The sequence below is a fragment of the Bos taurus genome, chromosome Y (assembly GCF_002263795.3).
Source record: "Bos taurus isolate L1 Dominette 01449 registration number 42190680 breed Hereford chromosome Y, ARS-UCD2.0, whole genome shotgun sequence".
Classification (NCBI taxonomy): Eukaryota; Metazoa; Chordata; class Mammalia; order Artiodactyla; family Bovidae; genus Bos; species Bos taurus.
The window spans coordinates 21,016,108-21,039,957 of NC_082638.1; the positions used below are offsets into that span (position 1 = coordinate 21,016,108).

Below are 23,850 nucleotides of genomic sequence, written 5' to 3' on the forward strand. Positions count from 1 at the left end.
TCTCTGTGTCCTGGCGACTGTGCAAGCAGTTGTTTGTGTGTGTGTGTGTGTGTGTGTGTGCCATTTTCAGCTCTGTGCCCAGGAGACTGTGCAACCGGTGTGTGTGTGTGTATATGTGTGTGTAGATGCTGTTCCCAGCCCTCTGCCCTGGCAACTCTGAATCTGGTTTCTTTGTGTGTGTGTCGGTCTGTGTGTGTGCCATGCTCAGCCCTGTGCCCGGGCGACTGTACAACTGGTTTTTGTGTGTGTGTGTATGTGTGTGTATGTGCTGTTCTCAGCCGTGTACGCTGGCGAATGTGTACAGGTTTGTGTGTGTGTGTGGGGTGGGGGTGTGCTGATCTCAGCCCTGTGGTCGGGCAACTGTGAAACCGGCTTGAGTGTGTGTGGGTGTGTGTGTGTGCTGTTATCAGCCCTGTGCCCTGGCGACTCTGATACTGGTTTGTGTTCATGTGTGTGTGTGTGTGTGTGTGTGTTCCTGTTCTCAGCCCTGTGCCCTGGCGATTGTACAACCAGTGTCTGTATGCCTCTGTGTGTGTGTGTGTGTGTGTGTGTGTGTGTGTGCTGTTCTCAACCCTTTGCCCTGACGATTGTTCAACCAGTTTGTGTATATGTGTGTGTAGGTGTGTGTGCCATCCTGAGCCTTGTGTCCTGTCAACTGGGGAACCGGTGTGTGTGTGTGTGTGTCTGTGTGTGTGCTGATTTCAGCCATGTGCCCTTCCAACTGTGCAACTGGTTTGTGTGTGTGTGTGTGTCCACGCGATTCTCATCTCTGTGTCCTGGCGATGTGTAACCGTTTGTGTGTGTGAGTGTGTAAGTGTGTGCTCTTTTCAGCCCTGTGCCCTGGCGACTGTGCAACCGGTTTGTTCATGTGTGTTTTTGTGTGTGTCTGTGTGCTGTTCTCAGCCGTGTACCCTGGCAACTGTACAACCTGTTTGTGTGTATGTGTGTGCGTGTTACAGCTGTTCTCAGCCCTGTGCCCTGGCAACTGTGCAACAAGTTTATATGTATGTTTATGTGTGTGTGTGACTGTATGTAATCCGTTCTCAACCCTGTGCCATGGTGACTGTGCATGCGGTTTGTGTGTGTGTGTGTGTGTGCGTCTGTGTGTGTGTGTGTGTGTGTGTACTGTTCTCATACCCGTGGCTGGTGACAGTGCAACTGGTTTGTGAGTGTGTGTGTGTGCCAATTTCAGCCCTGTGCCCTGGCGACCGTGCAATGGTTTGTTCATGTGTGTGTGTGTGTGTTTGTCTGCCATTCTCAGCCCTTTGCCCTGGGAATTATGCAAGCAGTTTGTGTCTGTGTATGTGTGTGTGTGTGTGTGTATGTGCTGTTCTCAGCACTGTGCCCTGGCGACTGTGAAACTGGTTTATGTGTGTGTGTGTGTGTGCGTGTTCCGTTCTCAGCCCTGGGCACTGGCGACTGTACAAGAGGTTTGTGTGTGTATGTGTGTGAGTGTATATGTGTGTGTGTGTGTGTTGGTGCTGTTTTCATGCCTGTGCCTTAGACAGTGTAAACAGTGTTTGTGTGTGTGTGTTTGTGTGTGCCATTCACAGCCCTGTGCCCTGGCCACTGTGCAAGCCGTTTGTGTGTGCATGTGTCTGTGTGTATGTGTCTGTTTGTGCATCTGTCTGTGTGTGTATATGCTGTTCTCAGCCCTGTGCCCTGGCGACTGAGAAACCGCTTTGTGTGTGTGTGTGTGTGTGTGTGTGTGTGCCAGTCTCAGCCCTGTGCCTTGGTGACTGTGCAAGTGGTTTGTGTGTGTATGTGTGTGAGTGTATGTGTGTGTGTGTGATTTGTCCAGTTTTCATCCCTGTGCCTTAGTGACTGTGTAACTGGTGTGTGTGTGTGTGTGTGTGTGTGTGTGTGCTCTTCTCAGCCCTGTGCCCTGTTGACTGTGCAACCGGTTTGTCTGTGTATGTGAGTGGTGCTGTTCTCAGCCCTGTGCCCTGGCAACTGTGCAAGAGGTATGTTTTTGTTGAGTGTAAGTTTGAATTCTCAGGCCTGTGCCCTGGAGACTGTTCAACTGGTATGTGTGTGTGTGTGTGTGTGTATGTTAGAGGTGTTTTTAGCCCTGTGCCTTTGCTAGTGCGCAACCGGTTTATGTGTTTGTGTATGTGTGTGTGTGAATCTCTGTGTGTGCTGTTCTCAATCCTGTGCCCTGGAAACAGTGCAACAGTTTTGTGCGTGTGTGTGTGTGTGTGTGTATGTGTGCCATTCTGAGCCCTGTTTCCTGTCGACTGTGAAACCGGTTAGTGTTTATGTGTGTGTATGTGTGTGTGTGTGTTTCATTCTCAGACCTGGGTCCTGGCAACTGTGCAACCCGTTTGTGTGTCCCTGTGTGTGTTGGTGTGCTGTTCTCAGTCCTGTGCCCTGGCGACTGTGCAACTAATTTGTGTGTGTGCGTGTGTCTGTCTGTGTTGTTCTCAGGCTTGTCCTCTGGCGACTGTGAAACCGGTTTATGTCTGTGTGTGTGTGTGTTCTGTTCTCAGCCATGAACCCTGGTGACTGTGCAATCGGTTTGTGTGTGTGTGTTAGAATGATCTGAGCCCTGTGACTTGGAGAGTGCACAACCAGTTTATGTATTTGTGTATGTGTGTGTGTGAATCTGTGTGTGTGCTGTTCTCAATCCTGTGCCCTGGAAACTGTGCAACAGTTTTGTGTGTGTGTGTATGTGTGTGCTGTTCTGAGCCCTGTTTCCTGTCGACTGTGAAACCGGTTTGTGTTTATGTTTGTGTGTGTGTGTGTGTGTGCCGTTTTTAGCCCTGTGCCCTGGCAACAATGCAACTAGTTTGTTCATGTGTGTGTGTGTATGTGTGTGTGTGTGTGTGTGCGTCGTTCTCATCCCTGTGCCCTGGAGACTGTGCAAGCAGTTTTTTGTGTAGGTGTGTGTGTGTGTGTGTGTGTGTGTGTGTGGGCTGTTTTCAGCCCTTTGGCCTGGCGACACTGCAACCGGCTTATGAGTGTATGTGTGTGTTTGTGTGCCATTCTCAGCCCTGGGCCCTGGCGACTGTGCAATGGTTTGTTCATGTGTGTGTGTGTGTGTGTGTGTGTGTGTGTGTTCCATTCTCAGCCCTTTTACCTGGCAACTGTGCAAGCACTTTTTGTGTGTATGTTTGTGTTTGGGTATGTGCTGTTCTCAGCCCTGTGCCCTGGAGACTGTGAAACCGGTTTATGTGTTTGCGTGTGTGTGTGTGTGTGTGTGTGTGTGTGTGTGTGCCATACTCTGCCCTATGCCCTGGCAACTGTGCAACTAATTTGTGTGTGTCCGTGTGTGTGTCTGTGTTGTTCTCAGGCTTGTGCTCTGGCGAATGTAATATCGGTTTGTGTCTGTGTGTGTGTTCAGTTCTCAGCCCTGTACCCTGGCGATTCTGCAACCGGTTTATGTGTGTTTGCGTGTGTGAGTGTGTGCCGTTCTTAGCCCTGTGCCTGGTGACTGTGCAACCGGGGTGTGTGTATGTGTGTGCTGTTCTCAGCCCTGTGCTCTGGTAACGGTTCAACCGGTTTGTGTGTGTGTGCGAGTGTGTGCCATACTCAGCCCTGTGCCCTGGCAATGGTGCAACAGGTTTGTTTGTGTGTGTGCGTGAATTCTCAGCCCTGTGTCCTGGAGACTGTGCAACCACTTTTTGTGTGTTTGTGTGCACATATGTGTGTGTGTGTGTTCTATTCTCAGACCCGAGCCCTGGCTATTGTGCAACTGGTTTTGTGTGTGTGTGTGTGTGTGTGTGTGTGTGTGTGTGTGTGTGTGTGTGCTGTTCTCAGCCCTGTGCGCTGGCGACCATGCACCTCATTTGTGTTTGTGCGTGTGTGTGTCTGTGTTGTTCTCAGGCTTGTGCTCTGTCGACTGTGAAACAGGTTTGTGTGTGTGTGTGTGTGTGTGTGTGTGTGTATGTGTGTTCTGTTCTCAGCCCTGTACCCTGGAGACTGTGCAATCAGTTTGCATGTGTGTGTGTGTTTGTGTGTGTGTGTGTTTGTGCTCTTCTCAGCCCTGTGCCCTGGTGACTGTGCATCCGGTTTGTCTTTGTATGTCTGTGTGTGCCATTCTCAGCCCTGTGCCCTGGTGTCTGTGCAACCGGTGTATGTGTGTTTGTGTGGGTGTCTGTGCTGTCCCCAGCCCTGTGCCCTGGCAACTGTGCAACCGCTTTGTGCATGTGTGTTAGTGTGTGTGTGTGTGTGCCATTCCCAGAAATGTGCATTGATGACTGCACAACCAGTTTGTGTTTGTGTGTGTGTATGTGTGCTTTTCTCAGTCCTCTGCCCTGACGACTGTTCAAGCGGTTTTTGTGTGTATGTTTGTGTGTGTGTGTGTGTGTGCTGTTCTCAGCCCTGGGGCCTGGCAACACTGCAAACGGTTTGGGAGTGTGTGTGTGTGTGTGTGTGTGTGCCATTTTCAGCCCTGTGTCCTGGCGACTGTGTAATGGTTTGTTCGTGTGTGTGTGTGTGTATTTGTGTGTGCCATTCACAGCCCTGTGCCCTGGCGACTGTGCAAGCAGTTTGTGTGTGTATGTGTCTGTGTGTGTATATGCTGTTCTCAGCCCTGCGCCCTGGCAACTGTGAAACCGGTTTGTATGTGTGTGTTTGTGTGTGCGTGTGTGTGCCAGTCTCAGCCCTGTGCCTTGGTGACTGTGCCAGTGGTTTGTGTCTGTACGTGTTTAGTGGATATGTGTGTGTGTGTGGTTTGTCCTGTTTTCAGCCCTTTGCCTTAGTGACAGTGTAACTGGTGTGTTTTGTGTGTGTGTGCTCTTCACAGCCCTGTGCCCTGCTGACTGTGCAACCGGTTTGTCTGTGTATGTGAGTGTGTGCCATTGTCAGCCCTGTGCCCTGGCAACTGTGCACAGGTTTGTTTTTGTGTGTGTGTAAGTTTGAATTCTCAGGCCTGTGCCCTGGAGACTGTGCAACCGGTTTGTGTGTGTGTGCATGTGTGTGTGTGCGGGGCGGGACATTGTCAAACCTGTGTGCTGGCAAATGTTTGACCGATTTGTGTGTGTGTGTGTGTGTGTGTTCTGTCCCCAGCCCTGAGCCCTGGTGACTGTGCAACTAGTTTGTGTGTGTGCGTGTGTGGGTGTGTGCTGTTTTCAGGCTTGTGTCTGGCGAAGGTGAAACCAGTTTATGTATGTGTGTGTGTGTGTGTGTGTGTGTGTGCTCTTCTCAGCCCTGTGCCCTGGTGACTGTGCAACCGGTTTGTCTGTGTATGTGAGTGTGTGCCATTCTCAGCCCTGTGCCCTGGAAACTGTGCACAGATTTGTTTTTGTGTGTGTGTAAGTTTGAATTCTCAGGCCTGTGCCCTGGAGACTGTGCAACCGGTTTGTGTGTGTGTTTGGGGGTGGACATTCTCAGACCTGTGTGCTGGCAACTGTATGACCGATGTGTGTGTGTGTGTGTGTGTGTGTGTGTGTGTGTGTGTGTGTGTGCTGTTCCCAGCCCTGAGCCCTGCCGACTGTGCAACTAGTTTGTGTGTGTGCGTGTGTGGGTGTGTGCTGTTCTCAGGCTTGTGTCTGGTGAAGGTGAAACCAGTTTATGTATGTGTGTGTTTGTGTGTGTGTGTTTGTATGTTCTTTTCTCAGCCCTGTACCCTGGCAAATGGGCAACCCATTTGTGTTGGTGTATGCGTGTTGTCTCAGCCCTTTACCTTGGGGGCTGTGAAACCGGTTTGTGTGTGTGTGTGTGCGTGTGTCTATGTTAGAGCTGTTCTGAACCCTGTGCCTTGATGACTGTGCAAGTGGTTTGTGTGTGTATGTGTGTGAGTGTATATGTGTGTGTGGTTTGTCCTGTTTTCAGCCCTGTGCCTTAGTGACAGTGTAACTGGGGTGTGTGTGTGTGTGTGTGTGTGTGTGTGTGTGTGTGCTCTTCTCAGCCCTGTGCCTGGTGACTGTGCAACCGGTGTGTGTGTGTGTGTGTGCTGTTCTCAGCCCTGTACCCTGGCGACTGTGAAACCAGTGTGTGTGTGTGTCTGTATGTGTGGGAGTGCTGATCTCAGCCCTGAGTGCTGGCAACTGTGAAACCGGTTTGTGTGCATGTGTGTGTGTGTGTGTGTGTGTGTGTGTGTGTGTGTGTGTGTGTGATGCTCTTCTCAGTACGGTGCTCTGGCGACTGTGAAACCGGTTTGTGTAAGTATGTTTGTGTGTCTGTGTGTTTGTCTGTGTATGTGTGACGTTCTCAGCACTGTGCCCTGGCATTTGTGCATCAGGTTTGTGTGTGTGTGTGTGAGTGTGTGCTGTTCTCAGGCCTGTGCCCTGGCAACTGTGCAAGAGGTGTGTGTGTGTGTGTGTGTGTGTGTGTGTGTGTGAATTCTCAGCCCTGGGCCCTGAAGACTGTACAACCGGTTTGTGTCTGTGTGTGTAAGGGGATGTGTGCTGTTCTCAGCCCTGTGCACTGGCGCCTGTGCAACCTGTTTGTGTGTGTGTGTATGTATGTGTGGGAGTGTTGATCTGAGCCCTGTGCTCTGGAGACAGTGAAACCGGTTTGTGTGTGTGTGTTGTTCTCAGCCCTTTGCCCTGGTAAATGTACAACAGGTTTGTGTGTGTGTGTCTGTGTGTGTGCCATTCTCAGCCCTGTGCCCTGGCGACTGTGTAACCGGTTTGTTCGTGTGTGTGTGTGTGTGTGAGCGTGTGTGTGTGCCATTCTAAGTTCTGTGTCCTGGTGACTGTGCAACCCGTTTGTGTGTGTGTGTGTGTGAGTGTATGTGTTTGCCGTTCTCAGGCCTGTGCTTGGCGACTGTGCAACCAGTGTGTGTCTGTGTGTGTGTGTGCTGTTCTCAGCCCTGTGCCCTGGTGACTGTGCAACCGGTTTGTGTGTGTGTGTGGGAGTGCTGATCTCATCCCTCTGCTCTGGCGACTGAGAAACCAGTTAGTGTGTGTGTGTGCTTGTGCTGTACATAGCCCTGTGCCCTGGCAATTGTGCAACCAGTTTGTGTCTGTGTGTGTGTGTGCTGTTCTCAGCCCTGTGCCCTGGCGACTGTGCGACTAATTTGTGTGTGTGTGCGTGCTGTTCTCAGGCTTCTGCCGTGGGGACTGTGAAACCGTGTTATGTATGTTTGTGTGTGTCTTCTATTCTCAGCCCTGTACCCTGGCGACTCAGAAACCAGTTTGTTTTCATGTGTGTGTCTGTGTGTCTGTGTTTGTGCGTGTGCTCTTCTAAGCCCTGTGCCCTTGCGACTGTGCACCTGGTTTGTGTCTGTGTGTTTGCGTGTGTGCCATTCTCAGCTCTGTGCCCTGGCTACTGTGCAACCAGTTGTGTGTGTGTGTATGTATGTGTGCTGTTCTCAGCCCAGTACCCTTACAACTGTGCAACCGGTTTTTGGGTGTGTGTGTGTATGTGTGTGTGTGTGTGTGTGCTCTTCTAAGTCCCGTGCCCTGCTGACTGTGCAACCGGTTTGTCTGTGTATGTGAGTGTGTGCCATTGTCAGCCCTGTGCCCTGGCAACTGTGCACAGGTTTGTTTTTGTGTGTGTGTAAGTTTGAATTCTCAGGCCTGTGCCCTGGAGACTGTGCAACCGGTTTGTGTGTGTGTGCATGTGTGTGTGTGCGGGGCGGGACATTGTCAAACCTGTGTGCTGGCAAATGTTTGACCGATTTGTGTGTGTGTGTGTGTGTGTGTTCTGTCCCCAGCCCTGAGCCCTGGTGACTGTGCAACTAGTTTGTGTGTGTGCGTGTGTGGGTGTGTGCTGTTTTCAGGCTTGTGTCTGGCGAAGGTGAAACCAGTTTATGTATGTGTGTGTGTGTGTGTGTGTGTGTGCTCTTCTCAGCCCTGTGCCCTGGTGACTGTGCAACCGGTTTGTCTGTGTATGTGAGTGTGTGCCATTCTCAGCCCTGTGCCCTGGAAACTGTGCACAGATTTGTTTTTGTGTGTGTGTAAGTTTGAATTCTCAGGCCTGTGCCCTGGAGACTGTGCAACCGGTTTGTGTGTGTGTTTGGGGGTGGACATTCTCAGACCTGTGTGCTGGCAACTGTATGACCGATGTGTGTGTGTGTGTGTGTGTGTGTGTGTGTGTGTGTGTGTGCTGTTCCCAGCCCTGAGCCCTGCCGACTGTGCAACTAGTTTGTGTGTGTGCGTGTGTGGGTGTGTGCTGTTCTCAGGCTTGTGTCTGGTGAAGGTGAAACCAGTTTATGTATGTGTGTGTTTGTGTGTGTGTGTTTGTATGTTCTTTTCTCAGCCCTGTACCCTGGCAAATGGGCAACCCATTTGTGTTGGTGTATGCGTGTTGTCTCAGCCCTTTACCTTGGGGGCTGTGAAACCGGTTTGTGTGTGTGTGTGTGCGTGTGTCTATGTTAGAGCTGTTCTGAACCCTGTGCCTTGATGACTGTGCAAGTGGTTTGTGTGTGTATGTGTGTGAGTGTATATGTGTGTGTGGTTTGTCCTGTTTTCAGCCCTGTGCCTTAGTGACAGTGTAACTGGGGTGTGTGTGTGTGTGTGTGTGTGTGTGTGTGTGTGTGCTCTTCTCAGCCCTGTGCCTGGTGACTGTGCAACCGGTGTGTGTGTGTGTGTGTGCTGTTCTCAGCCCTGTACCCTGGCGACTGTGAAACCAGTGTGTGTGTGTGTCTGTATGTGTGGGAGTGCTGATCTCAGCCCTGAGTGCTGGCAACTGTGAAACCGGTTTGTGTGCATGTGTGTGTGTGTGTGTGTGTGTGTGTGTGTGTGTGTGTGTGTGTGATGCTCTTCTCAGTACGGTGCTCTGGCGACTGTGAAACCGGTTTGTGTAAGTATGTTTGTGTGTCTGTGTGTTTGTCTGTGTATGTGTGACGTTCTCAGCACTGTGCCCTGGCATTTGTGCATCAGGTTTGTGTGTGTGTGTGTGAGTGTGTGCTGTTCTCAGGCCTGTGCCCTGGCAACTGTGCAAGAGGTGTGTGTGTGTGTGTGTGTGTGTGTGTGTGTGAATTCTCAGCCCTGGGCCCTGAAGACTGTACAACCGGTTTGTGTCTGTGTGTGTAAGGGGATGTGTGCTGTTCTCAGCCCTGTGCACTGGCGCCTGTGCAACCTGTTTGTGTGTGTGTGTATGTATGTGTGGGAGTGTTGATCTGAGCCCTGTGCTCTGGAGACAGTGAAACCGGTTTGTGTGTGTGTGTTGTTCTCAGCCCTTTGCCCTGGTAAATGTACAACAGGTTTGTGTGTGTGTGTCTGTGTGTGTGCCATTCTCAGCCCTGTGCCCTGGCGACTGTGTAACCGGTTTGTTCGTGTGTGTGTGTGTGTGTGAGCGTGTGTGTGTGCCATTCTAAGTTCTGTGTCCTGGTGACTGTGCAACCCGTTTGTGTGTGTGTGTGTGTGAGTGTATGTGTTTGCCGTTCTCAGGCCTGTGCTTGGCGACTGTGCAACCAGTGTGTGTCTGTGTGTGTGTGTGCTGTTCTCAGCCCTGTGCCCTGGTGACTGTGCAACCGGTTTGTGTGTGTGTGTGGGAGTGCTGATCTCATCCCTCTGCTCTGGCGACTGAGAAACCAGTTAGTGTGTGTGTGTGCTTGTGCTGTACATAGCCCTGTGCCCTGGCAATTGTGCAACCAGTTTGTGTCTGTGTGTGTGTGTGCTGTTCTCAGCCCTGTGCCCTGGCGACTGTGCGACTAATTTGTGTGTGTGTGCGTGCTGTTCTCAGGCTTCTGCCGTGGGGACTGTGAAACCGTGTTATGTATGTTTGTGTGTGTCTTCTATTCTCAGCCCTGTACCCTGGCGACTCAGAAACCAGTTTGTTTTCATGTGTGTGTCTGTGTGTCTGTGTTTGTGCGTGTGCTCTTCTAAGCCCTGTGCCCTTGCGACTGTGCACCTGGTTTGTGTCTGTGTGTTTGCGTGTGTGCCATTCTCAGCTCTGTGCCCTGGCTACTGTGCAACCAGTTGTGTGTGTGTGTATGTATGTGTGCTGTTCTCAGCCCAGTACCCTTACAACTGTGCAACCGGTTTTTGGGTGTGTGTGTGTATGTGTGTGTGTGTGTGTGTGCTCTTCTAAGTCCCGTGCCCTGCTGACTGTGCAACCGGTTTGTCTGTGTATGTGAGTGTGTGCCATTGTCAGCCCTGTGCCCTGGCAACTGTGCACAGGTTTGTTTTTGTGTGTGTGTAAGTTTGAATTCTCAGGCCTGTGCCCTGGAGACTGTGCAACCGGTTTGTGTGTGTGTGCATGTGTGTGTGTGCGGGGCGGGACATTGTCAAACCTGTGTGCTGGCAAATGTTTGACCGATTTGTGTGTGTGTGTGTGTGTGTGTTCTGTCCCCAGCCCTGAGCCCTGGTGACTGTGCAACTAGTTTGTGTGTGTGCGTGTGTGGGTGTGTGCTGTTTTCAGGCTTGTGTCTGGCGAAGGTGAAACCAGTTTATGTATGTGTGTGTGTGTGTGTGTGTGTGTGCTCTTCTCAGCCCTGTGCCCTGGTGACTGTGCAACCGGTTTGTCTGTGTATGTGAGTGTGTGCCATTCTCAGCCCTGTGCCCTGGAAACTGTGCACAGATTTGTTTTTGTGTGTGTGTAAGTTTGAATTCTCAGGCCTGTGCCCTGGAGACTGTGCAACCGGTTTGTGTGTGTGTTTGGGGGTGGACATTCTCAGACCTGTGTGCTGGCAACTGTATGACCGATGTGTGTGTGTGTGTGTGTGTGTGTGTGTGTGTGTGTGTGTGCTGTTCCCAGCCCTGAGCCCTGCCGACTGTGCAACTAGTTTGTGTGTGTGCGTGTGTGGGTGTGTGCTGTTCTCAGGCTTGTGTCTGGTGAAGGTGAAACCAGTTTATGTATGTGTGTGTTTGTGTGTGTGTGTTTGTATGTTCTTTTCTCAGCCCTGTACCCTGGCAAATGGGCAACCCATTTGTGTTGGTGTATGCGTGTTGTCTCAGCCCTTTACCTTGGGGGCTGTGAAACCGGTTTGTGTGTGTGTGTGTGCGTGTGTCTATGTTAGAGCTGTTCTGAACCCTGTGCCTTGATGACTGTGCAAGTGGTTTGTGTGTGTATGTGTGTGAGTGTATATGTGTGTGTGGTTTGTCCTGTTTTCAGCCCTGTGCCTTAGTGACAGTGTAACTGGGGTGTGTGTGTGTGTGTGTGTGTGTGTGTGTGTGTGTGCTCTTCTCAGCCCTGTGCCTGGTGACTGTGCAACCGGTGTGTGTGTGTGTGTGTGCTGTTCTCAGCCCTGTACCCTGGCGACTGTGAAACCAGTGTGTGTGTGTGTCTGTATGTGTGGGAGTGCTGATCTCAGCCCTGAGTGCTGGCAACTGTGAAACCGGTTTGTGTGCATGTGTGTGTGTGTGTGTGTGTGTGTGTGTGTGTGTGTGTGTGATGCTCTTCTCAGTACGGTGCTCTGGCGACTGTGAAACCGGTTTGTGTAAGTATGTTTGTGTGTCTGTGTGTTTGTCTGTGTATGTGTGACGTTCTCAGCACTGTGCCCTGGCATTTGTGCATCAGGTTTGTGTGTGTGTGTGTGAGTGTGTGCTGTTCTCAGGCCTGTGCCCTGGCAACTGTGCAAGAGGTGTGTGTGTGTGTGTGTGTGTGTGTGTGTGTGTGAATTCTCAGCCCTGGGCCCTGAAGACTGTACAACCGGTTTGTGTCTGTGTGTGTAAGGGGATGTGTGCTGTTCTCAGCCCTGTGCACTGGCGCCTGTGCAACCTGTTTGTGTGTGTGTGTATGTATGTGTGGGAGTGTTGATCTGAGCCCTGTGCTCTGGAGACAGTGAAACCGGTTTGTGTGTGTGTGTTGTTCTCAGCCCTTTGCCCTGGTAAATGTACAACAGGTTTGTGTGTGTGTGTCTGTGTGTGTGCCATTCTCAGCCCTGTGCCCTGGCGACTGTGTAACCGGTTTGTTCGTGTGTGTGTGTGTGTGTGAGCGTGTGTGTGTGCCATTCTAAGTTCTGTGTCCTGGTGACTGTGCAACCCGTTTGTGTGTGTGTGTGTGTGAGTGTATGTGTTTGCCGTTCTCAGGCCTGTGCTTGGCGACTGTGCAACCAGTGTGTGTCTGTGTGTGTGTGTGCTGTTCTCAGCCCTGTGCCCTGGTGACTGTGCAACCGGTTTGTGTGTGTGTGTGGGAGTGCTGATCTCATCCCTCTGCTCTGGCGACTGAGAAACCAGTTAGTGTGTGTGTGTGCTTGTGCTGTACATAGCCCTGTGCCCTGGCAATTGTGCAACCAGTTTGTGTCTGTGTGTGTGTGTGCTGTTCTCAGCCCTGTGCCCTGGCGACTGTGCGACTAATTTGTGTGTGTGTGCGTGCTGTTCTCAGGCTTCTGCCGTGGGGACTGTGAAACCGTGTTATGTATGTTTGTGTGTGTCTTCTATTCTCAGCCCTGTACCCTGGCGACTCAGAAACCAGTTTGTTTTCATGTGTGTGTCTGTGTGTCTGTGTTTGTGCGTGTGCTCTTCTAAGCCCTGTGCCCTTGCGACTGTGCACCTGGTTTGTGTCTGTGTGTTTGCGTGTGTGCCATTCTCAGCTCTGTGCCCTGGCTACTGTGCAACCAGTTGTGTGTGTGTGTATGTATGTGTGCTGTTCTCAGCCCAGTACCCTTACAACTGTGCAACCGGTTTTTGGGTGTGTGTGTGTATGTGTGTGTGTGTGTGTGTGCTCTTCTAAGTCCCGTGCCCTTGCGACTGTGCACCTGGTTTGTGTCTGTGTGTTTGTGTGTGTGCTGTTCTCTGCCTGGTTGCCTGGCTACTGTGCAGCCTGTTTGTGTGTGTGTGTATGTATGTGTGGGAGTGCTGATCTGAGCCCTGTGCTCTGGAGACAGTGAAACCGGTTTGTGTGTGTGTGTGTTGTTGTCAGCCCTTTGCCCTGGTGAATGTACAACAGGTTTGTTTGTGTGTGTCTGTGTGTGTGCCATTCTCAGCCCTGTGCCCTGGCGACTGTGCAACCGGTTTGTTCGTGTGTATGTGTGTGTGTGTGTGAGCGTGTGTGTGTGCCATTCTAAGTTCTGTGTCCTGGTGACTGTGCAACCCGTTTGTGTGTGTGTGTGTGTGAGTGTATGTGTTTGCCGTTCTCAGGCCTGTGCTTGGCGACTGTGCAACCAGTGTGTGTCTGTGTGTGTGTGTGCTGTTCTCAGCCCTGTGCCCTGGTGACTGTGCAACCGGTTTGTGTGTGTGTGTGTATGTGTGGGAGTGCTGATCTCATCCCTGTGCTCTGGCGACTGAGAAACCAATTTGTGTGTGTGTGTGTGTGTGTGTGTGTGCTGCACATAGCCCTGGTGACTGTGCGACTAATTTGTGTGTGTGTGCGTGCTGTTCTCAGGCTTCTGCCGTGGGGAATGTGAAACCGTTTTATGTATGTTTGTTTGTGTGTTCTATTCTCAGCCCTGTACCCTGGCGACTCAGAAACCAGTTTGTTTTCATGTGTGTGTCTGTGTGTCTGTGTTTGTGCGTGTGCTCTTCTAAGCCCTGTGCCCTTGCGACTGTGCACCTGGTTTGTGTCTGTGTGTTTGCGTGTGTGCCATTCTCAGCTCTGTGCCCTGGCTACTGTGCAACCAGTTGTGTGTGTGTGTATGTATGTGTGCTGTTCTCAGCCCAGTACCCTTACAACTGTGCAACCGGTTTTTGGGTGTGTGTGTGTATGTGTGTGTGTGTTTGCTCTTTTAAGTCCCGTGCCCTTGCGACTGTGCACCTGGTTTGTGTCTGTGTGTTTGTGTGTGTGCTGTTCTCTGCCTGGTGCCCTGGCTACCGTGCAACAAGTTTGTGTGTGTGTGTGTCTATGTGTGTGTGTGTGCTGTTCTCAGCCCTGTGTCCTGACAACTGTGCAACAGGTTTGTGTGTGAGTGTGTGTTGTTCTCAGCCCTCTGCCCTTGCGAATATGCAACAGGTTTGTGTGTGTGTGTGTGTGTGTGTGTGTGTGAGTGTGTGTGTGTGTGTGTTGGCATTCACAGCCCGGTGCCCTGGCGACTGTGCAACCAGTTTGTGTGGTTGTGTGTGTTTGTGTGCTGTTCTCAGCCCTATACCCTGGAGATTCTGAAACAGGGGTGTGTGTGTGTGTTTGTGTGTGTGTGTCGTTCTCAACCCTGTGTCTTGGCAACTGTGCAACAGGTTTGTGTGGTTGTGTGTGTGTGTGTGCTGTTCTCAGTTCTGTGCCCTGGCTACTGTGCAACCAGTTGTGTGTGTGTGTATGTATGTGTGCTGTTCTCAGCCCAGTACCCTTACAACTGTGCAACCGGTTTTTGGGTGTGTGTGTGTATGTGTGTGTGTGTGCTCTTCTAAATCCCGTGCCCTTGCGACTGTGCACCTGGTATATGTCTGTGTGTTTGTGTGTGTGCTGTTCTCTGTCTGGAGCCCTGGCTACTGTGCAACCAGTTTGTGTGTGTGTGTCTATGTGTGTGTGTGTGCTGTTCTCAGCCCTGTGCCCTGACAACTGTGCAACAGGTTTGTGTGTGAGTGTGTGTTGTTCTCAGCCCTCTGCCCTTGCGAATATGCAACAGGTTTGTGTGTGTGTGTGTGTGTTGACATTCACAGCCTGGTGCCCTGGTGACTGTGCAACCAGTTTGTGTGTCTGTGTGTTTGTGTGCTATTCTCAGCCCTGTACCCTGGAGATTCTGAAACAGGGGTGTGTGTGTGTGTGTGTGTGTGTGTGTGCCATTCTCAACCCTGTGTCCTGGCAACTGTGCAACGGGTTTGTGTGGTTGTGTGTGTGTGTGTGCTGTTCTCAGCCCTGTGCCCTGGTGACTGTGAAACCAGTGTGTATGTGTGTCTGTATGTGTGGGAGTGCTGAACTCAGTCCTGTGCCCAGGAGACTGTGCAACCAGTTTGTGTGTGTGTGTGTGTGTGTGTGTGCTGTTCTCAGCCCTGTCGCCAGGCGACTGTGCAACGAGTTTGTGTGGTTGTGTGTGTGTGTTCTATTCTCAGCCCTGTGTCCTGGAGACTGTGCAACCAGTTTTTGTGTGTGTGTGTGCCATTCTCATCCATGTGCCCTGGCAAATATGCAATCAGTTTGTGTGTGTGTGTGTGTGTGTGTGTGTGTGTGTGCTATTCTCAGCCCTGTGCCATGCCAACTGTGCAATGATTTGTGTGTGTATGTGTGTAGGTGTGTGTGCCATTCTGAGCCTTGTGCCCTGGCGAGTGTGCAACCAGTTTGTGTATGTGTCTGTTTGTCTGTGTGTGTGTGCTGTTCTCAGCCCTGTGCCTGGCGACTGTGCACAGGTTTGTGTGTCTGTGTGTATGTGTGTGAGAGCTGTTTTAAGCCCTTTGATCAGGCGACAGTGAAACCAGTGTGTGTGTGTGTGTGTGTGTGTGTGTGTGCCATCTGAACCCTGTGCCCTGGCGACTGTGCAACTGGTTTGTGTGTTTGTGTGTGAGTGTATGTGTGCTGTTCTCAGCCCTGTACCCTGGCAACTGTGCAACCTGTTCGTGTGTGTGTGTCCGTGTGTGTTAGATCTCTTCTGAGCCCTGTGACTTGGCGACTGTGCAACCAGTTTTATGTGTATGTGTATGTGTGTGTGTGAGTGCCATTCTCAGCCGTGTGACTGGCGACTGTGCAACCGGTGTGTGTGTGTGTGGTTGTGTGTGAATGCTGTTCTCAGGCCTGTGACCTGGCAACTGTGCCACAGGTCTGTGTGTGTGTGTGTGTGTGTGTGTGTAAATTCTCAGCCCTTTGCCCTGGTGGCTGTACAACCGATTTGTGTGTGTGTGTGTTTGTCGTGTTCTCAGCTCTGTGCCCTGGCAACAGTGAAACTGGTTGTGCCTGTGTGTGTGTGTGTGTGTTGTGTGTGCATTTCTCAGCCGTGTGCTCTGGCAACTGTGCAACCGGTTTGTTCATGTGTGTGTGTGTGTGTGTGTGTGTGTGTGTGTGTGTGCCATTCTCAGCTCTGTGCTTTGGTGACTGTGCAACCGGTTTGTATGTGTGTGTGTGTTTGTGTGTGTGTGAGTCTATGTATGAGTGCCATGCTTAGCCTTGTGCACTGGCAAATGTTCAACCGGTTTTTGTAAGTGTGTGTGTGTGTGTGCTCTTCTAAGCCCTGTGCCCTTGCAACTGTGCACCTAGTTTGTGTCTTTGTGCTTGTGCGTGCGCTGTTCTCAGCTCTGTGCCCTGGCTACTGTGCAGCCAGTTTGTGTCTGTGTGTCTGTGTGTGTGTATGTGCTGTTCTCAGCCCTGTGCCCTGACAACTGTACAACCGGTTTGTGTGTGTGCTGTTCTCATCCCTGTGCCCTGGCCACAGTGCAACTAGTTTATGTGTGCGTGTGTGTGTGTGTGCTCTTCACAGGATTGTGCTCTGGCAACTGTGAACCCGGTTTATATATGTGTGTGTGAGTGTGTGTGTGTGTGTTTGTGTTCTGTTCTCAGCCCTGTACAGTGGCGACTGTGCAACTGGTTTGTATGTGTGTGTGTGTGTCTGTGTGTGTGTGTTAGAGCTGTTCTGAGCTTTGTGCCTTGGCGACAGTGCAACCGGTTTATGTGTATGTGTATGTGTGTGTTGGAGTATGTGTGTGTGCCGTTCTCAGGCCTGTGCCTGGTGAGTGTGCAACTGGTGTGTGTGTGAGTGTGTGTGTGCTGTTCTCAGCCCTGTGCCCTGTGACAGTGTAACCGGTTTGTGCATGTGTGTGTGTGTTTTTGTGTGCCATTCTCAACACTTTGTCGTGGCGACATTGCAAATGGTTGTGTGTGTGTTTTTCTGTGTGAATGTGCCATGGGTTTGTGTGTGTGTGTGTGTGTGTGTGTGTGTGTGTGTGTGTGTATGTGCCATTCTCATCCCCATGCCCTGGCGACTATACAACTAGTTTGTGTCTGTGTGTGTGTGTGTGTGCCGTTCTCAGCCCTGTGCCTGGTGACTGTGCAACCGGTGTGTGTGTGTGTGTGTGCTGTTCTCAGCCCTGTGCCCTGGTGGCAGTTCAACCGGTTTGTCTGTGTGTGTGTGTGTGTGTGTGTGTGTGCGTGTGTGTGCCATTCTCAGCCCTGTGCCCTGGCGACTGTGCAACCTGTTTGTTTGTGTGTGTGTGTGTGCGCGTGCGTATGTGTGTGTGCCATTCTCAGTTCTGTGTCCTGGTGACTGTGCAAACCGTTTGTGTGTGTGTGTGTGTGTGAGTGTCTGTGTGTGCCATTCTCAGGCCTGTGCTTGGTGACTGTGCAACCAGTATGTGTCTGTGTGTGTGTGCTGCTCTCAGCCCTGTGCCCTGGCGACAGTTCAAACGGTTTGTGTGTGTGTTTATGTGTGTGTGCTCTTCTCAGCCCTGTGCACTGGTGACTGTACAACTGGTTTGTGTGTGTGTGTGTATGTTTGGGGGTGCTGATCTCATCCCTGTGCTCTGGCTACCACTACCCTCTCGGTCGTTGGTCTAGATTTGGGCCAGTAGCCTGTGAGTGGCTTACAGCCTAGGGCCCCTCCTGTTTGGCTTATCACCCAGGACCGGTTCACCATGTCCTGGGCTGTCTGCCACCCATTTCTTCAGCTCCAGACCACCCTACACACACCAGCCCCTGCTCCCCAACCATCACCCTCACTCCCCACCCCCAAAGAGCTAGTGGGCCCCACAGGTTTACTGCAGCCTCTGCCACCATTGCGCACCACTTGCTGTGCTATTATGTCTCGTCCCTTCACATCTGCACCAGCTGGGGATCAGGGCCAGGCCCAAGAGGAGAGAGTGAGGCAGTCAGAGGAAGGAGGGAGCATCCTGGGACCCCAGACCTTTTTAATTGTGAGCCCAGGTGCTCAGTGGGCAGGGGCCCCACAGCCTGTCTTTGTGATGCTGTGCATAGCCTGGACCTTCCAGCCACCAATTGTTACGCCAGGCAAAGAGGCAACCCTCTTCAGGGTGGAGGCAGTGGAGGACAGCAAGGCCCTGGTAGATGAAGACGTGGTGGGGATCGAGTGGGAGTTTCAACTATTGGCGGAAGACAGCACCAAGGAGGTAGAGGTTGTGACAGATGACGAGCAGCAACAGGGGTTCTCCCAGGAGCTGGAGGAAAAAACGGTGGAGGAGCAGGGCTGGGAGAGGCCTGGAGGCCCGAGTGAGCTTCCAGCGCTAGATGAGCTGCAGGCACTGGCCGCCCTTCGGGTGGAACTGAGCTCTGAACATGAGAAAAACCACAGGGCCTACATTCGATTCATGCACAAGAGCCATCAAAGGAGGAAGAGTCACTTGGCTTGGAGGAGTGCCATCATCCAGGGCATCCCTGGCTTCTGGGCCAAAGCTGTATCCTTTTTGCTGCTTCTTGGCGTCCGCTGCTCAGGAGGAGGAGGAGAAAGAGCAGGAGGAGTGTTAGGGGCAAGGGCACTGGAGGCCCCTGAAGGAAGTGTGGTCCTGGGCAATTGGCAGGCTCTAAAGGGACACCCCAGTAGAATCTGGGCAGGGCCACACCTGTGTTGGAGCCATGACTTTGAGTCTCTCCTTCTGGCCTGCATCTGAGAAGGAGCAGCACCTGAGGCCTCTAAGTCAGGAATGACCAGAGACAGTTCACCAGATGAGCCTTGGCAGACAGTTCTCATTGTAAATGTAGAGGTTCCCAGGAAATAGCTGAGACATGGGAGTCTCATTCTCTCTCTCTCTCTCTCACACACACACACACACACACACACACACACACACACACATACACCCACACACACCAACCCCTTTGCTTTCAGACATGGTTTGTTACAATGACTACAAGTCTGAAAATGTAAGCAGTGACATGCCACTACCCAGCATACACAGGTCTGGAGGAGAACAGTAGCGGTCAGAAACAGCCCCTGCTTAGAGAATGCAGATCACCTCAGATGCAGAACACCACAAAAAACCCACAACTGCCAGGAGCCAGCATGGGAGACCCCACCCATGACAAGGTCATGTGGGAGAGGTCTGACAGGCAAGGCGAGTCAGGACTCGAGGGCCCCCCTGGACCTGCTTGAGCATCTACCCCCAAACCAGAATCTGTCTGTTTTACAACTTTCACAAACTCCTCTGATATTAACGAGGATACCCACGAGGGGGGATATCCACGACCACCTTTCTCTGAAGGAAATCAACTTAGAGCTCTAGTTAATAACTCTCCTGGGTACAGTGGGTGTGTTCCAATTCAAATCCCTTGGATAGCTTTCTAACTTGCCTGATAGGTTTTCCCAGACTCTTAACAGCTACACATGTGATTATTCACAGCCTCCCAACCACAAGAGGTATGGGAGGCTTAAGATAGTCCAACAATGCAGAGCTTCTCGGGGAGTTAAAATCATTAGAATAGAACTAGTAGAGGATTTATTTGTTGAGCTAACCCTTGCTGCCAAGTTTCCATACCCCTTACCCACTATGTCCCTGGGAGTATATCAATTAATATAGTTGGTATATAGAAATATAAGTAGTAGCTTTGATGTTAACAACCTTAGACCCTTGAGTTAATAAATTCTTTCCTTGTTATCCCCCACTGCTCCTGTTGCCCTATAGGAATGCAATTCTATCTAGTCCTTTCAGGGAGTGGCGCCAAACTTTAGAAAAATAAACCTTTGGAGAAAATAAGTTTTTCTGGTTGCATAACCTTTATCACAAGAACAATGTTAGCAGACCTCCTGGCCAGAAGATGATATAAATCACCTAAAGCCTTAGTGTATAATAAGTTTGCAGAAAGAAAGCCTGGTTTCGATAAGGATCAAGGATCAAGTCATGCTGACCTCGCATGACTCTGCACCCTCTATTATCTTTTATGTACAACTTAGGGTATAAAAGCTCCTTTTGAAAATAAAGCTACAGGCCTTGCTCATCAGGCTTGTTCTCCCTGTGTCATTCTTGTTTCCTTTTCTCTCCTTTTCTCTCTCTGTTCTTCCTTCAGGATGACGAATTGGAGCGTGGGTGTCCTCTGAGTCCACTTACCTGCCCGGGCTTCTAAGACTCAATCGGGAGGACACCTAGCGTCTTCAGGGAAAGGATGCTCTGCGTCTTCATCCCACTGAGAGGGCGCCTGTGGCCTCCGTGGACAGTGCAATATGGTGTCATGGGCTTTATTTATTTATTATTATTTATTTCTGTGTAAACCAGATAGATCAAGCCTCTTTCTCTCCCCTCTGCTGTCCTTTCACCGACGCCATTCTCCTGAGGGAATCCCTGGATCCAACCGGGGCTGGACCCCGGTACAGAGCCATGAGTGTGCCTGATGGTATGGAAGGGCCTGAGGACAACAGTGGTAGCCCGGCAAGCAGAAGTTCCCGGCATCCTTGCAGATGCCTGTTCCGGTGTCCTTCTTCCACCCGAGATTACGGCTGATGCTCCTGGCTCTTCTTGGCTCGGCATGTGGCCTGAAAGCAGATTATGAACCACCCTCAAGTTTGCATCATGATCAGCAACCAAGATAAAGACTTTCTCAGCTACATGATTGACTTGAAGGTCAGTGAGGGAGACTGAGGATGGCTGGGTATGGGACTTGGCAGAGAGTAGGAGGATCACGTTATCCATGTTCCTGCACTGTGAGTCTTTGGAGAGGCGTCGTGGAAGCTGTTAATGTCTGTCTGGGAGGCAAGTTGAGGCCCGTATAAGCTTGCACCTTTCCCTCCTCCCTATTCTGGCTGGTGCAGGTGCAGACATATCCATGGTTCCACTGCAAGCTGATCTTTTCCTTTTGGGAGAACCCCTACTTCTTGAACACGGTGATCATTAAAAAGTATTACCTTGACATCACTGGTAAAACGTGCCTCCCTGGGTGATGAGTGTGGGTGTGCAGGGTTGTGGATAATCCATCTTCAGGATCCACCCCAGTTTCCCTGTCTTTTTGCAGGTCATAGGGCATGTTGTTCCACTCCAGTCCACTGGATCTGGGGCTTTGAACGGGAAGCAATCAGCCACAAGTTGCACACCAGGAGCCTTAAGTTTCTCAACTGGTTGTCAGGCTACAACTGCTCAGAATTGAACAGGATTGCTGAGGTGGGGATACTTTGGGCCTGCACACAATTGGTGATTGATGTTGGAGTTCTTGGCTGCTCATGGGATGGTTCAGGGCCTGGTCAGTCCCGGGCTGACCTTGCTTGTGTTGCCAGCAGATCATCAATGAAGACGTATGGAATGATCCCCTGAAGTACTACTCCAGGGAGGAAGGTTCCTCCATGAGAGGTAACTGACAGAAACACATATGGTGAGGGGGTCTGGAGGTGGGCTGAGAAGAGATAGCCGTGTAGTAGCCATGACACTGTCCTTTCCCAAACGGGGTTGCTCAGGCTCGTGGAAGCTGGCTGTGGAGCCTGAATTTGAGCCATGCATGTAGAAGGTGGCCTCCTGAGACTTGAGGCTTGAGGACTCATTGTGTCCGTGAGTGCAGCAAGCCTCCCTCACGTCAGCTGTTGTTGCAGTGCAAGAGTCCTAGATGATAGTACCAGAGGCAGGGTGAGTTAAGTTTCTTTGTCAGAATCATTCTTCCATGGGTCCTGCCATCCCCGGGATTCCTGCTGCTGACTGAGGTGAGATTGCCTGGGCCCTTCACTCCTGCCCCTTACCCTGGGAAGGCCTATCATTGAAAGGGTGTCCTCTCTAGGGTCCCAGTGCACCTGTGTGCTGACTTTGGGATCTTGTGTGAATTTCCACATCCACCACTTGGTATCTCATCACCACCTGACATGCTGCACTGGAAGCAGCTTCAGGGTGCCTTGGGAAAATACGGAAGAGATCGTGGGGGAGGTGGACAGGGAGACCAAAGGGCAGGGCATGGTGCCTACTGACGCCATCTCCAACATTGTTAGACATGAGCGTCTTCACCTCCTGAAATATCTGTGTTCCCCGTTTGCGTTTGTGTCCCCATGCCGAGCATGTGTGTGTATGCATGCATGTGCCTGTGTTGTCTGTGTTTATTTGGATGTGTGTGAATGTTTCCAGCCCAGGGCAGACGCAGAGATGAAGGTGACAGGAGAGGAGGTTTCAAGGAACCAGAAGAGGAGGCAGGAGGCATCCCCAGTCTCAAGGTGGTTGGTTGCCGTATTTTCACAGTGACCCTGTCCTGGATGGTAATGAGGAAAGGACGGCCAGTGATAACTCTGGACCATGGCTCCAGAAATCTTGAATTAGACCAAATACAAAACACATTCACCATTTCCACCATGTTAATGTGTGTTTGGACCGGGAAGAGGGGGTGCATGGTCTGAGGATTCACCCAGGGCAAATCAGGTAGGGTGGGGCTTTGAAACCACTGCCTGTGAAGCCTTCGGTCTGTGGGGACTTGGGCTGGGCTGTGGAAATGGTGGATGTGGTTACAGCATGACCCGGGATGGTGAGGAGGCTAAGGTCCTGCAGAGATGGGCAGCGATTCAAAGGAGAAAGAGGCACAGATTGCCTGCTGCACTGGAGACTTGTTCCACAAACGTGAGAAGGAGACATGAGAAGAACACAAACGTGTTCAAGGAGAAGGGAAGGTCCTTGAACAGTGCAGCACATCAACCAGCAAGCTCCCTCCCCGAAGGTGGTACACACTGGCACGTGGCAACACAAAACGCAAGATGTGCTAAAGTAAGCTGTATGTGCAAAACCACAGGAATCCTAGGAGAGACAGGGTATGAGCGTGGCATCCCTCCAGGCACTTCCAGCCTCCCTGGCAATGCAGAAAGGTGAGGAAAGCGCAGGAGTGGGTGTACATGTGTGCCTCTCTGCCAGGGTGTGCCTGCGAGGGAGGGAACAGGGAGGAAGCAAGAATGGTGGGCTAATTGGATGTCCCAAGGCACCTCAGGAGAGTGGGAGACACAGAAGCCCCTGGGAGCAGTTTGAGCCTGCTGGTTTTCAGGGACTAGGGTCTAGGCAATTAGCAGTCCTGCCAAAGATACTCCATGGCTTATGCTGAAAGTCCTAATGTGTATTCCTTCTTTCCTCTGGGGTCTTGCCTCTGGCTTTGGGGGCCTGAGGGGCAAAGGTGTGCATCTGCCCCTGAGGGAGGAGGTTTCTGACAGTATCGCTGAAGCAGAATTTCTGATTTTGTCTGCACCAGGTGACACTCAGAAGGACCTTGCCTTCCAGGTGACCGGTTTGGATGCCCCTGGGCCCAACCGGGTCTGGCTTCCTTGGCACATGGGCTGTGTAGGCAAGCAGGGATGCCTGACTGTAGGGAGTCCTACCTGGGTCTAACAAGAGCAACTGAAAGAGACTCTTGGCATTTAGCAAATCAGTGAGGCCTTGGTGGTTCAAACCCTCTTGGTGCATTTCAAATAGAAAAGCTGCTTTCTGCCCAAGGGAGGCATGAGCTGTGGGCCCAGAGCGGGCAGGTTTCCCAGGGCATCATCTGATCAGGGACTCTGTGTATCTGTGTAGTGTTAAACAGAGGGGATGACGTGTAGGGATGCCACTTTACCTGTACAACCTCAGGACTTGTATCAGAAGAGAGCCTGTATCTGTGTGCACCTTCTTCAGAACACTGGATCAGAACCAGGCCTATCACAGTCACAGTATCTTTGGCCTTTCCAGCTACATGGAGATAGCACTTGGGGACACAGGTAGACAGTTGCACACATAAAGCTACACAGATAGAAAGAACAGGGGGCCTCACTCAGAATGTTGTGGGCCCTAAGGGGTGGTAGGCAAGCAACAGGGACACAAGATTGACAAGGAATGACCTAGATAGGTGCACACTGAAAAGCAGTTCTCCAACTCAGAAGAGCTCACAGGTCCTTGTTTTCTGGTCCCCTGGCATGCACAGGCAGTGGATCAGGCCAACGTGACTGGTACCATGAAGCTGTCCAAGGTGATGGGAGAATGCAGAACACAGGTTCATGTCACTCAGGTGTCCAGGGCGAGCCCTTCCAACCCTGCCCGATTCTCTGCAGGTCGGTACCTGTCATGAGCAAATGCCAAGATTTTGTAACTTTTGAGGATAAGCCACAGAGTTAGAAGTGCAACCTGACATGATCGATGAGCAAGTGAAAGAAAACAACCAGGACAAAAAAAGTCGGGTGCTTACCAAAGTTCATTTTCCCAGAGCAGAAAGCCTATACTTCTGCATATGTGCAACTTTCCTCTCAGGGATGTTACTGTGTACACACGCACGTGTGTACACATGTGTGCCCAGAAGTGC

General features: G+C 51.4%; 1 protein-coding gene across 1 annotated transcript; it reads left to right on the forward strand.

The window, feature by feature from the left end:
• Positions 1-17,363: 17,363 nt before the first annotated feature.
• Positions 17,364-20,923, forward strand: LOC132344639 (testis-specific Y-encoded protein 1-like). The gene is made up of 6 exons (XM_059884293.1): positions 17,364-17,550; positions 17,602-18,038; positions 20,118-20,195; positions 20,384-20,489; positions 20,584-20,729; positions 20,846-20,923. The coding sequence occupies exons 1-6, from the start codon at positions 17,427-17,429 to the stop codon at positions 20,921-20,923; spliced, it is 969 nt and encodes a 322-aa protein (XP_059740276.1). The 5' UTR covers positions 17,364-17,426.
• Positions 20,924-23,850: the final 2,927 nt, after the last annotated feature.

Excerpts from the sequence above, each read along its gene's own strand:
- LOC132344639 (XM_059884293.1), top strand. The coding sequence starts at position 17,427 with ATGTCTCGTCCCTTCACATCTGCACCAGCTGGGGATCAGGGCCAGGCC. Across the intron at positions 20,196-20,383 it reads GCTACATGATTGACTTGAAG|GTGCAGACATATCCATGGTT; the intron begins GTCAGTGAGGGA and ends TGGCTGGTGCAG. Across the intron at positions 20,730-20,845 it reads AATTGAACAGGATTGCTGAG|ATCATCAATGAAGACGTATG; the intron begins GTGGGGATACTT and ends TGTTGCCAGCAG.